The sequence below is a fragment of the Salarias fasciatus genome (assembly GCF_902148845.1).
Source record: "Salarias fasciatus chromosome 7 unlocalized genomic scaffold, fSalaFa1.1 super_scaffold_4, whole genome shotgun sequence".
Lineage (NCBI taxonomy): Eukaryota > Metazoa > Chordata > Actinopteri > Blenniiformes > Blenniidae > Salarias > Salarias fasciatus.
In genome coordinates, this window is record NW_021941229.1 from 7,863,975 (window position 1) to 7,877,060 (window position 13,086).

Below are 13,086 nucleotides of genomic sequence, written 5' to 3' on the forward strand. Positions count from 1 at the left end.
GCACCACTGTATAACCTCTAACAGATGTCGACATACACAAAGCCTGAACAACCAAAGGTTTTTATGGAATGTATGAATACAGATAAAAAGAGGTGAGGTGTTGCTCTCACACAATGTAGAAGGTGACCTGCACTGTCTGATTAACTCACTCTCCATTTGCTTTCGTGAATACAGAATATTGGATGTGACTTCCAGAGGAAATGCTGGCAGGATTTTTTGTTAATAATAGATTATTGTGGTGGCTTGTCTTCAGCTGGCTCTCCACAACTTTTGTTTGCGAACTTTATAATTATAATTATTTTTGTTTTTTTTACCTCAGATGTCGACTTTGTGGCCTGTCCCTTAGATTGCAGATATTTCTATTATTTCCTCCAGCTGATCACTCCTTGGTTACTACATGCAAATAGAAAAGAAAGAGCTACAGTTTCCAGCTGATTGTTCTCCTTTCAGCACACCCCAAAGTGCACAAAACCTTTATCTGAATGCACCTGTTTGTGCATGGTGGCACTTGTGGTGTTATTCTTAGTACATTAGATGAAAACTGAATGCACAATCTATTGTGTGAATGAACAATTTAGCACTCTTTAGGCAGGAATCTCAGAAAACCGCCATTTCATAACAATATGGGCCTGATTTGTTAAGTGTGTGGCGAGCTTCCGCTGAAGGACTGCAAGTAGCTCAAGTGTGGCAAAGCAGTGAAAAAGACTTGAAGATCAGGGATTTGCTTTATCCCTGCTTGATTCCTTAAGCAGCTATTATTTATTTAAGTGCAAATCAGATTTCAAGAACTGGATTTATTTTAACTGTTAAACAGTCTGTAATGCCAAAAGAAGGAGTGAAATAAGATCTCTCCTTCACACAGCTGCCAGCCTCATTGTTTTGGTGCGATTGGCTCATCGCAGGACAGTTTTCCTCTCAGGTTCAGACCTGCTTATATCAAACAACACGTTACTGTGTGACTGCCCCACTGATGACCAGGCTGAGGTGGATGAAGCTATTCTGAACTCTGGAGGTCTTACAGGCTCTGACACTACATGCTTCCCACGTGTTCCTGCGTTCTTCTCTTTGTATTCATCCGCTGACTTGGAAACCTCCGGTGTTTCACTTCATTCCTCAATGTACAAATTGCAGAGTTTCTCTGAGGTGATCTCAGCCCTCTTCCCTCCGCGATGTTTGACCTTTCCCATGTTGAGACAGAACAATGACTAATCATGCCTTGCAACCCCATATGTATCCAGAACTGCAAACATTTGACTGGCCATGCCGGATCACAGCACCACAACACACCACAAGTGTGCTCGCTCATTCAGAAAGACAAGGATTTTCTCTCTAGAAAGGACACAACAAAGGTCAGCGTTTTGAGCACATGGGGCAACTACAAAAATATCCGAGGATGATATACATTTGCCCAAAGATGTTATGAACTATGATTTATTATTGATGTTATTCAAGAATTTTAACTTTTGAGTGCAATGCAAAAACTTATATTGCATATTGGTTTGGGTTACTTTTTCAATGAACATTTTAACCTACTGTTCATCCATTTTGTTCAATGCTGGGTTCTGGTATCTTTGTTTTATCAAAGACTCTTTGATTCATGTGGAGTTTAGTTCAGATATATGATTGAGTAATGAAGAACAGCCAGCATCTGTAGGTAGTTATTGTTTGGTTACAATTCTTGTTTAACCTTTCCATGACCCCAATTGGAAAAAATCTCTCAGGATCACATTCTTGTGATGGAGAACTGTCCATCATCGCTCTTTACACTCTCTGCGATCTGACATTTTCTCCTTTGCTCCCGTCGTAATTGCAGCAGCCACCAGAGGTCACAGTAAACCTCCGGGGCAAAGCAGCTGGAGCACTTACACGCTCTCCTGTGAAGCATTAACTAATGAAAGGCTTTACCGCTCGCCTCCGTCTGCCAGGACCCGTCCTCCCTACGTGTTATCGTTACTCCCCTCGGTCACGACAGGTTACCTCCTCCTATCTGTCTATTTACCTGGAATCTCTTTGCTGACACCATGCTTTATGGCAATTTCGACCCTCCGCTCTCCCAGAATCAAGGCCTTCGCTGCGATCAAGGAAGAGGAGGGGGGTGAGGAGGAGGCAGACAGATCTTCAAAGTCCCACTGATTTACGGCTCCACCTCCTTGTGACTGCAGGCGAAGGGATCTCGACGTCGACCCTCCTTAGCAGGCCGCCTGCTCTTTGTGCTTGTTAAATGAATTTTATGGCTTCTGTCACTCTCCGTCTCCGGCGTGCCGCTTTATAAACTGCACGGTATGTAAAGCGCTGAAAGGTTGAACCTGGAGGGACTCCTCAACAAGACAAGGTCAGCTTGTTAGGTGAATTTTACTCATAAATAAAGAGATCCCATTGTTAGTGTTTGACTGGCTGGAAGAGAGCCAGCAGGTCTGACATTCAAAGGCGCATTGACCCACAGAAGATTGTGGTGACTCTGTTAATTTGGCCACTCGGAGTTGGTTACCGCAGCGGAAACAAAGCGACAACCGTTTGTATGGATCGCTTCCTTTTATGTTATATTGCATGTTTTCCATACGGAGACCCAGAAAGGTCAAGGAAAGAATTTACTAAAGCACTTCTCTTCCTAGGAGTATATTTCTTTTCCTTGGTAGAGTCGTGGCGCGATACAGTATCAGAGCCTGCATCACTGCTTGGACATCACCGCATTCAAGTCAGTGCACACTCGGCCGCGTCTTATCGGGCGCGAGTCTGAACCGTGGCATTTAGGAGGAGAAGCAAAGCAGCTGGTTGAGCTCCCCGGCTGACCGCTGCCCGGTCAGACCGGAGCTTTGATTACGGCCGCAGCCTGGGGATGACACAGCTGTCACCGTGGCTGCGGCCGGTGCCGCGGTTGTGGCGTGTTCATTTTTAATGGCAGGAACTGAATGTGCGCTGATGATTTCCATTCCGGCGCCGTCATTAAAGCCTTGCCAGCTCTGGTAGTAACGGCGGGGCGCGTGCGCCCCGGAAACCCCGGCAGCAAAAAAAACGAACAATGAGCGAATCCAGCCAATGTTTCACCTGCCACAGCCAGGCGGAGCAGCTGCAGCTGTGCTCGCCACCAGCTGTGCGACACTGCTGAACATCGGCCTTAAAAAAATACAATATTCTGTGGAGTGAATACATCCTGTGAAGTGCAGTGTCAGCATTCCTTTTAATAGTGTGTGTGAACAGTGTTCTCTAGCCATATACAGTAAGTAGCTTCATATACATCATGTTTAAAGTTCCTTTCATTTTCATTTTATGGAACCACAACACACTAGAGGGTCTCTTGTTTCGTCCCTGCGACATACAGACAAAGGTTTTACTCTAATTTCCTAATTTTCTGTGCTTACAGCAGAATAAAAGTCGCCGTAAAGCACTGAAGTAGAGAAAGATAATGAGTTTAATGAACTTAAAGTATTGAAAATGTGTAGTCAAAAAGAAAAAATGCAGCATCCCTGTTTTTTTCAGTGATTTTTGTAGATTGACATTTTTAAATAGAGACCAGAAGAAAAAATGTGGAGGAAACTTTCGAAAACGTTTCTGTCATGGAGGTGAAAAAAAAAAGCATTTTGATGTTGTTAAAAAAAAGTGGGAAAGGAAGTGAAAAAAAAAACCTCATTGTGATTGAAAAAGCATCATGAAAGGCATTGCAAGATAAAGTTTTTGTGAAGGAATATGACTAGAAGATGCAAAAGTCTCATAAGGGAGCACAAGCATATTAAGAGAGGGCATGAAAGTATTGCAAATGAAGACAGGAGTAATTGCATGGGGACCTGAAAGTCTTGCAACAGAGCGCAAGTTATTGCCAGAACGAGTTTTTTTGTGGAAAAAAATGCAAACCTGTTGAGAGGGCATGCAAGAGTTGTGAAAAGGAAACAAAAGTTGTTACAAGGCAGAGAGGTGACGAAGAGGTGGGCAAAACAGATTAAAGACAAATAATTATAAAATGTTAAAGAAATGACTTTCTCTTCCAGTACAGGAAACTTTGGAAGAAGTAGATTTAAATTAACACTCTCCCTTCTGTTTGACAGCCTGTCTGTCTGTCACGCAACAGACAATTGAATGAATCACAATGAATGATTCAACCGTTTGGCCGAAAGTAAGCGGACATCAAAACCAACTAATTTCAAGCAAAAAAAAAGAACTCACTGAGAATGTGCTGTTTCAGAGACTTTCAATGTCAGAATGTTATCAAACTTTCAAAGCTAAACGTAAAGTCCAGTCAGACTGGAGTTATTTCTTATAATGGGAACATTTCTGTAATTCATTGTCTTTTTTTTCCTCCCCCTCCAGACTCTTGTGGATGAATCATCTGTAATAAAATAAGTACCAATTGGAGCACTGCTCACACATGCCCAGAAATTCATCACAATATGAAGCGATTAGGTGGAACTAAATCAAATATTTGAAATTGGTATGATGTGGTAATATAAGTGAGTATTTTGAATTAGAGAGAAAGATGTCACAGCAGTAGGAGTTTTGTTATTGCCCAGAGGCGTGATTAGACTTCACTGTAATCATACTAAAAAAAAAAAAAAAAAAAAATCCAAAAAAACACATTTCAGAGCTTGAGACAGATTCTGGCTTGAACCATGATATGCTCCCTGAAGAGAAGCTGGAGTGTTACTACAATAGTGTTTTTCAAATGAGCTGGGGAAGCCTGCTCAGCAGTCTCCCCTGCTCTCGCCGCTCAGTCGCTCCTTTCCGCAATAATTATGCAACACGAGGTGGGATCGAGCAGGCAACCCACTCATGCGATAATGATGACCACATATAGCCCTCAGCATGTCCTCCACAACACCTGCATAATAGACCCGTGTTTAGGAGGGAGGAGAGGTATGGAGAAGATGGGAGACAGTTCCTCCCGCGCGCCTGTGACGGAGATGGAAAAGGCAGATCAACAAGAGAAGAGAGAGCAAATCTTATATTTGGCAATATCTGTCTGCAGCTGTTAAACACTGCATTGAGGGCTCTCTCTCTCTCTCTCTCTTGCTCTCTCTCTCTCTCCTCTTTCTCCCTCATGCGCGCCTGCCAACGAGCGCGCACACACACGTCCCCCACGCGCAGCCTTGCGCGCACTCGCCGGAACCTGCTCGACGCTGCGCCTCCACAGGAGCCCCCGACAGAGCCCGTGTCTGGCTGTGATCAGCTCGCCTCGGCATCCTCCGGTGCCGCTCCGCTGGATGTTTGCGCAGAGGACACCTGCCTCCCGCCGGGGACAGCCACCCACCGACCTCCCTCCACCCCCACCCACCTCTCCTCCCTCTTCTCCACCCGGAGGGCGCAACTCCGGCTCGTTTTCTCCTCCAAACTTTTACAGCTTGTGACTGTCGGGTTTTTTTTTTTTCCGCCTATCGAGGACATCTGTTCGGAGACTATCCGGGTGAAAAGACCTCCACCACCGCCCCCCTCCACCCTTGTGCAGATCTTCTTTCCTAACTTCGGACTTGGAGAGGATGGATGGCACCGTCTGGACTGGAAAGTTGCGCTGCGTCAAGGAGCATGGGCGCAAACTTTAAGAGCGCGCCGTGAACGACAAAACAACTCGTGTTCTGCCTATCTTTCATGCGTTTATTTAGAATGAAGGCAGGTGAGTCACCCGTGGTGTGAGAGAGGCGCAAAGAGCTCATCGGCTCTTCAGGTATTGAGGGGGGAAATAAAAGGCGACACGGAGGAAGTCGTGATCTTGCGCGGCGGATTGCGCTACGGAGGACGGACGGAGGGGAACGCACTGATGAGCCAACATGGGTAAGTCGGTGGATTGTGTCAATTTTTTTTTTTTTTTTTTTTTAGACTATTGAAGCCATCTGCGAGTGTGTGGATGTAGAGAAAATTCCTCCCCTCCTCCAAATGCTTCTGTATTCATGCGCAGCAAGCTGGCATCTCCAAGGCACCACTTTTTTTGTGCCATTTGTTTCTCCTAACCTGCAATATTTGCACTCGAAATGTTGATGTCTTTTGAGAAAAGAATGTGCACGTGTTTGTGGGTATTAGGAGGAGTCTTTCTCACCTTTTCTGGTGTAGCAGTGAATTCGTTGGCAGCTCAATGACAGCATTATTTTTTTCCTGTCCTTTCCCACTGAAGCCGCAATGACAAGTTTTTATTGTCACAGTCAAAAGATTTGACTATAAATAGCCGAAATGTGATAAGATGGGCCTCTTCCTCATGTGTGCCCCCCATTTTTTTTCCCTGTCTCACCCCTTCCGAAAGCTCTGACATGTTTTGACTCCATCCCCCCTTCCTCCTCCTCCTCCTCCTCCTCCTCCTCCTCCTCTCTTCTCCTGACAGCACTGGGCACCTACAATCTCATCCCACACTGCCTATCACCTCCTCCATTTTACTGAATGTGGGTGCTTCACAAAAACCTTCAAACTCGGCGCTCAGGCTCACTAACCCACACTTCTGCGCTCATCAGCTGCAGTCGCGTGTTTTTTTTCCCTCCCTCTCCATCCTTTTTTTCCCTTCTTTTTGACGCTCCTGGTGCGTATTTTCAGTCCGCGCTGTGATCAGAATCGCCTCCGATGGAGAAGGATGCTGTCAATTTCTCCTCTCCACGCGCAACTTTCAGCTGTTGAACCGCTAAACGACTATTATTCACATGCCCAGGCGCGCGCGCGCACACACACACACACACACACACACACACACACACACACACACACACACACACACACACACACACACACACGGGCACGCTTGCGCGCAACGCGGCACGTGTGGCGCAGAGGAATCCACTCTCTGCGCTAGTGTGATTCATTACTCTTACTTGTTGGATTTGTGTGGATGATTTGAGGGGGAAAAAACAGAAAGGAAAAAAAGAAAGGCTCCCCCCTACAATGAAAAAAAATATAAAAGAAGTCCACGCTGAGCTGACAGAGGCGCGCGCAGCCCACACATCTATGCAGAATGGTGGCATTTTCCCAAGTAATGAGCAGCTTAGCGCAGATAATGAGCACGTACTGCTACGGTTTTAATTGTGTCATCACAATCTCTATTAGCCCCCAAAATAAGTGCTTTTTTTTTCCCGATGTGATCCACTCTTCTAACCGAAACCTCTTCTTTTCCAATCATCTCATCGTTTTTCCCCCTTTGCGCAAGGACACAGTGACACAGAGAAGTTTATAACACACCCTTGAATTTCAGTGGAGCCCGTCATCTGATTAGAGTTGCATCTTGAGGATGTGGTGCCACACTCCGACCTTCAGATTAGATTTGGTTGTGTTTCAAATGGGAAATAGTCATATTTTTACATTTGAAATACCTCACTTGTTCATATTATGGCCCCTGTTTTGTGAGATTACTTTCAGAATGAGAAAATGAGTCGAAAACATTATTAAAATTGATATTTTTTTTATGATTAGTAGTGGCTAACTCCTAAGAATGCACACATCAGATTCTGAGTCCTAAACACATCTACTTTTCAATAATAACAAACATCTATATTTCACTTTACTTTAAAATAGACAAAAAAGTCAAATATTGTTAAAATGCATGCATTTAACTCCTTTGCATGCATGTATCAGATTCCTTTCAAACATTGTTGCAATATATTTATATGTCATTTATGCATATAGGAATACTGTCAAAATGAGCTCTACAGTATTGCAATGTGTTCATTGTTTTGATAATTGTACATGCATCAGATTATTTTTAAAATGAGCTACAAAAAAGATGTTGCAATACATTTCTTCTTTGACTAACATCTCCTGAGGATGCATGTTTCAGCTTCCAAGATCCAAACCTTGTTGCAATGCATCTGTTTTCAATAATGTAATATACCTATTTTTTTTATTCATTCACTCCAACTCATGCACAGACGGTGTATTTCAAAATCAGCTCCTAAAATATTGCAGATATGTATTTTGGTTTGATGAGTATGCATGCATTGGGCTACTTTCAAAATGTTGCAATACATTTATTATTTTGATTAATACCTCCTAAGGATGCATGGACTTTGACTAACAACCAATACGGTGAAGAATGCAAATCACCTCCTCAGCAGTCCGAGCTGCTGGAATTTATATTCAACTCTGCTCCCGACAACAACAAGCAAACCAGGGAGAGTGATTTTTTTTTTTCTTAAGCTGGACCAAAGCAAAAATGCAGTTGCGAAGGAAAAGTGATGCTGTGAGAAGCAGGGTCTGGTGCGCCCCCCCCCCCCCCCCCCCCCCCCCCCCGCTCTGTCCGAGCACGCCCGCCTTGATGTATGCAGTTGAACTGCTTAGGCGAGAGCAACAGGGCAATTAGGCTCAAATAACGTTCCATTTGTTCAATAATCCATCAGTTTCCTCGAGCAGACGGGAGACACTAATTAGTCCGCTGAGCACTTTTCAAGAAAACCTAAGCTGGATCTCTTTGAAAGAAAAAAAAGAAAGAAAGGAAGAAGGCAGATAGTTACCTGTGTGGATGCACTCCTTCCATTCGTTGCTTTCAGGTTCATCGTTGTGCAAATAATTCTGAGAATGGCTGTTTCTGTTTTAATGGGTTGCCCCAGGCACACGACCATTAGGTTGCCCTGCAGCTTTAAGACCATTATGTGGATGAGATCTCATTTCTCCCCTTTCTAGATTCATTATTATGGTAAAACTGGCTGAGATTAAGGAGATCAGAAAATAGTAAATACCTTTAAGAAGAAGACAAGGTCTGTCTGTCTTTGGATTAAGGCCCTAATGCAACATGCTGCTTGTGAATTGATCGGTTTCACTTTGATTCTTCCAGAGACGCTCTAAAAATAAATAATGCATTTATAAAGAAAGCAAGAGGAGAAGAACAACTAACTAACCTTGAGCCGTCCAATTGGCTGTGGCTGTGGCTCCTTTTTAAAATAGCTGAAGCCATCAATAAGGATTACTCTGTCAGGGTGAGGAATGTTTCCTCATCCTGAGTCTGACTGAAAGTCCCCATCAGCCATTTCTGCTGTGAGTTTGTAATATTTGCTGCACTTCTACCCACTCACGCCATCAAACCGTCATAACACGACGTATCACATCAGATTCTTTCACTCTACCTCCAGGTCATTGATTTGAAGTGGATTTTCCTTCGGGTTTTTTTTTTTTTTTTTCTTCCGTGCAGCGTTGGAACATCTTGAAACAGCGACTTCTCTTCCAAGTCTGTTTTCTTCTTTTTCACTCTGTGTTTTCCCGAAGTGGACTCGCCTGTGAATGACTTCTCCCAAACAATGAGCGTGCACGTTGAACTGGCGCGGTGAAATATGGGGACAGGCGCAAGAGTGAGAACGAAGTCTGGCAGTGAGGAGGGCGAGCCGGGCTCGCACAAAGAAAAACGACCCTGCAACAAGAGGCTGGAGATAGGGCGCCGCGCGTTTGATATCACAGAGGTGCACTCCAGCCTGCCTCCTTTGGTTGTCATGGTTTTAATCACCCCGCTTCTGCTAGCTTTTGAAATATTTTGGCTTTATTTGCAAGTGTGACAGCCTGAACAGCAGCAAAGATAATTTATTAATGCCTTCCCAAATAATAATGACAGCATGCTTTCCGATCTGCTGCAAATCTGCTGCAGAAATCGCCCGATGGAGCCTTGTCATAGCTGAAACCAACCTACACTGACACAAGTGAAACAGACTTCTCAGTGGTGGAGAATCAGAAAAAAATCTCACTGTGTTTGAGACCGTGCCGGACAGTGATTCAGTCTGTAAGATGGTTGCCATCACTAAAAGTTTCTGTGGTTTTATTACACTTTTTTTCAGTAGAAAGGATAGAAGAGTTGTTCATTGGGACAGCTGTCATCATTTGTGCTTCATTTACACAGCATTTCAAGTGAAAACACATAATTTCAGAAAAGTTTTGCATTTACACGACAGTGTTTTGAAAACAACGGAAACAGCAGAAACGCTGAAAACGATGTAGTGTAAATGTGTGTGGTTTCTTTACAAAAACAAAGAAAAATACGCTATAAACACTACCGATAGCAAGTACGTTCATTCGTATGATCCTTTTACACTGACTCTCTACTACTGTGTACAAGCTGGTTACTCATATTTACAAGGACGTGGACGTGTATTTGTTATTGCATTTGTCAGTAGAATAATTCTCAGCACTTTGCACCACAGACTGAGGAATCCCCATCATCTCTGGTTTGACTCCATAAGAGTGCATTTCAGGTCAAGTGGTGACACTAAGTTGTGGTGTGAATATAAATGTGTCTCTCTGTGTTTTCCCTAAAACCCGTCCAAGATGTGCCCAAACTCACCTGCCATTCAGTTATCTATACTCTGCATCTACGAGGCAGACTGGAGATTATTTCAGCCAGCGTTGTTCAAAATCCATCATGTAGTCTGGACAGATCAGCAGTCCATCACCGGTGTAATGTAGAGAGAAACAAAATCTCCTCCACACACACCTATGGCCACCAAATACCCAAACAAGTGCTGTATCTGTGTTTGTTGAGAAACCGCACTTCGGCTGCCATGCTGACCACAGCTGCACCGTGTTGCCTCTCATCTTGATTGCGAGCACATCCAGTCTCTCTCGCGGATGAACTAATGGGATTTCTGGTGGGCAAAAGTCAAAAATCAAGGTCACTGTGACCTTCTGAATTCTCATCAACATGAAATCTCCAGAGTGCTTTGAGCGAGTTCATTCAAATTTGGCACGCGTCTTACTCAACTAATTAGATTTTGGTTCTGGACAGTGGCAGTAATTCAAGGATCAGGTCATACATTGTAACAAGTAAGGTAAATGTAGATGTTTGTTTCCTTTTTCGTGTTATAGGGGGAGATATGTCAGGCATCAAATAAACTTACTCACACCAAAGTGGCTGTACACGAAGCAGAAGTAATGAGCAAGCCTAAATAATTCAGTGAGATTGACGAGGGCCAAATTGTGACGGCGCGACGACTCGATCGGAGCATCTCCAGACCTGCAGCTCATGTTTGGCTTTCCCGTCGTGCAGTGGTCCATATCTATCAAAACTGATCCAAGGAAGGAAGTGAGTCGCAGGGTCAAGGGTGGCTGAGGCACGTGGGGAGTAGAGGTTAGAACAGGAAGCCTCATCTAACAGGACAGGTCTGAATTTATTGAAGGACGGCCCCTTGAGACGTGGCATCTCATTTCTACGGCGGTGCTGTGAGGTGATCTAAGTTCCGGCAGAAATTATAGCTGGGATTGATGGAAAGGTGTGAGAATACACTGAGCATCATGCTTTATTGCGTGACTGCACTGCATGGGCGCACTGGAAACACGAGCATCGGAGCTGTACCACGCAACAATGGAAGAATCTTTTTCGTTTCTCTTTACGTGGTGCATATGTATCACTTATCTAGGGAATGCATGGCACCAGGATGCACCTTGGAAGCAATTCAAGCTGGCGGAGGCGGTGTGACGCTTTGGGACACCTTGAGTTGTGTCATTAATATGGAATTCGCACTGACATGTACCATCCACCGAAGAATTGCTGCAGACAGTGTAAGCCATTTTTTGGAAATGGTATTCCCCAATGGCGGTGGGCTGTTTCAGTGGAACAAAGCAAAAATGTTTCATGAATAGTTTGAGAAACATGAGGTTTTAGACTTGGGATGCAAAATTCTTGGACCTCAAACCAAATGTAGCATTTGTGGGATGTGTCAAATATAAGGCCCATGGGCTAAAACCAGCCTCGAGACTCCAGTCTGACCCACCAAACTACCAACCAAATGATGCAGGGTGAGTTTCTAAAATCATGCATCATGCAACCGCTATCGGGGAAGTTTTTGGGACATTTTACTGCATTTTACACCAGAAGTTAGATTGTCTTTATGCAAAGATTGTAGTCATTATCAGTAGTAACTGGTTTTGAGAAAATATTGACAATTTTGTCATATATACTCTGTCCCATGACGAAGAAAAAATTGAAGGAAATTGAGCTGTGTTTGAATCCCCTGACGTAAAGAATCCAGCTGCCTCTATGGGTCATTGCTGTTCTGATCGCACCCGTTCCCAAGAATTAAAGAGGTGGTTTTAACGTTACGACTGATGAGTGCAGTGAATCTGAGTGAGTGGTCGGCCAGCATCCACATCAATCATCTACCGTTTTGATTCAGTTCATTAATATGTTGCTTTATTACACAGACAATTTCCCCTCGGGGATCAATAAATCCTCAAACACTTTTATATGTGCTTCATACAGTCTTGAACACTTTTATTGGTGCATTCCTCCTCAAAAACTATATTTTTCGCTAAGCCCTTGTCCATTTTTTAACCATTGTGAGGCTTCAAGCGAAATGCACACAATGATCTCTTCTGTTAAGGAACCTCAACTATTCTAACTACAACAGGGGGAAAAAAAAGGCAACAAAAAAAGAAACAATGGTAATCCACGTAGGCGGCCATCGCTTACACTAAGAAGGTGATTCAGAAACGAAGTTTTCAAGGCCTTTAAAGAAATTACCAATGCTGTCTTTGTGTAAAGCACGTAGCTCCCTGCAGGGACACAGAGGAAAGGAAAAAGATGGTAGAAAGGAAAAATAATCTCACAAACAACACACAATGCGAGAATAAAGGTTCAAAGCAGGCGAGGCATTTAATAAAATATATGCAAGTTTAGTGCTTCTATTTGTTCTGCTCCATTTGTGGAAGTGAATAAAAAATTGTGAAGGATTTGTGCCAAGGAGCGTTATTGTTGTGAAAGGTTTGCTAACAAATGCAAGGGGAGGATTCATTTGTTCTCTCCACAGTGAATCCCAGAGTAAACTCACGATGTCAAAGATTAACTTCTAAAATGTACACATCAGTGTTGTTCTATAGTAATTTTCTGAAGGTTGGAAGGACTTGGTTTATCTGTGATTCACATGTTGTCCTGAGTGATACAAACATGTATTGTCCATGATATTAGTTGTTTTTGCTTCTTACTGCAGGCAGGCTTCATAGAGGCTGATGCAGCTCAGCTTGTGCAGATCTCCTGACATCAGTGCTTGTATTGATCAGCAAAGCTCTCTGCCTCTCTCCAAAACGTACGTGTGTGTGTGTCCAGCTGAAAGGCAGCGTCCTGGCACGTGTCATATTTTACACTCGGCAGAGTTTCAGCTGTCTTCTTTTTTTCTCTCTCTCTCTCTCTCTCTTGACACTCTGGGTCCAGATGTT

At 43.7% G+C, this 13,086-nt stretch overlaps 1 protein-coding gene across 2 annotated transcripts in view; it reads left to right on the forward strand.

Annotated features, from left to right (window-relative positions):
* Positions 1-5,410: 5,410 nt before the first annotated feature.
* Positions 5,411-13,086, forward strand: part of LOC115382409 (leucine-rich repeat transmembrane neuronal protein 4-like) — a 72,295-nt gene continuing 64,619 nt past the window's right edge. For both annotated transcript variants that reach the window (XR_003930556.1, XM_030084128.1), the window contains exon 1: positions 5,411-5,757. Coding sequence is in view for 1 of the 2 variants with exons in the window: in XM_030084128.1 (XP_029939988.1) it covers positions 5,754-5,757 (4 nt within the window). In the remaining variant the exon portion in view is untranslated. The remainder of the gene's footprint in view (positions 5,758-13,086) is intronic.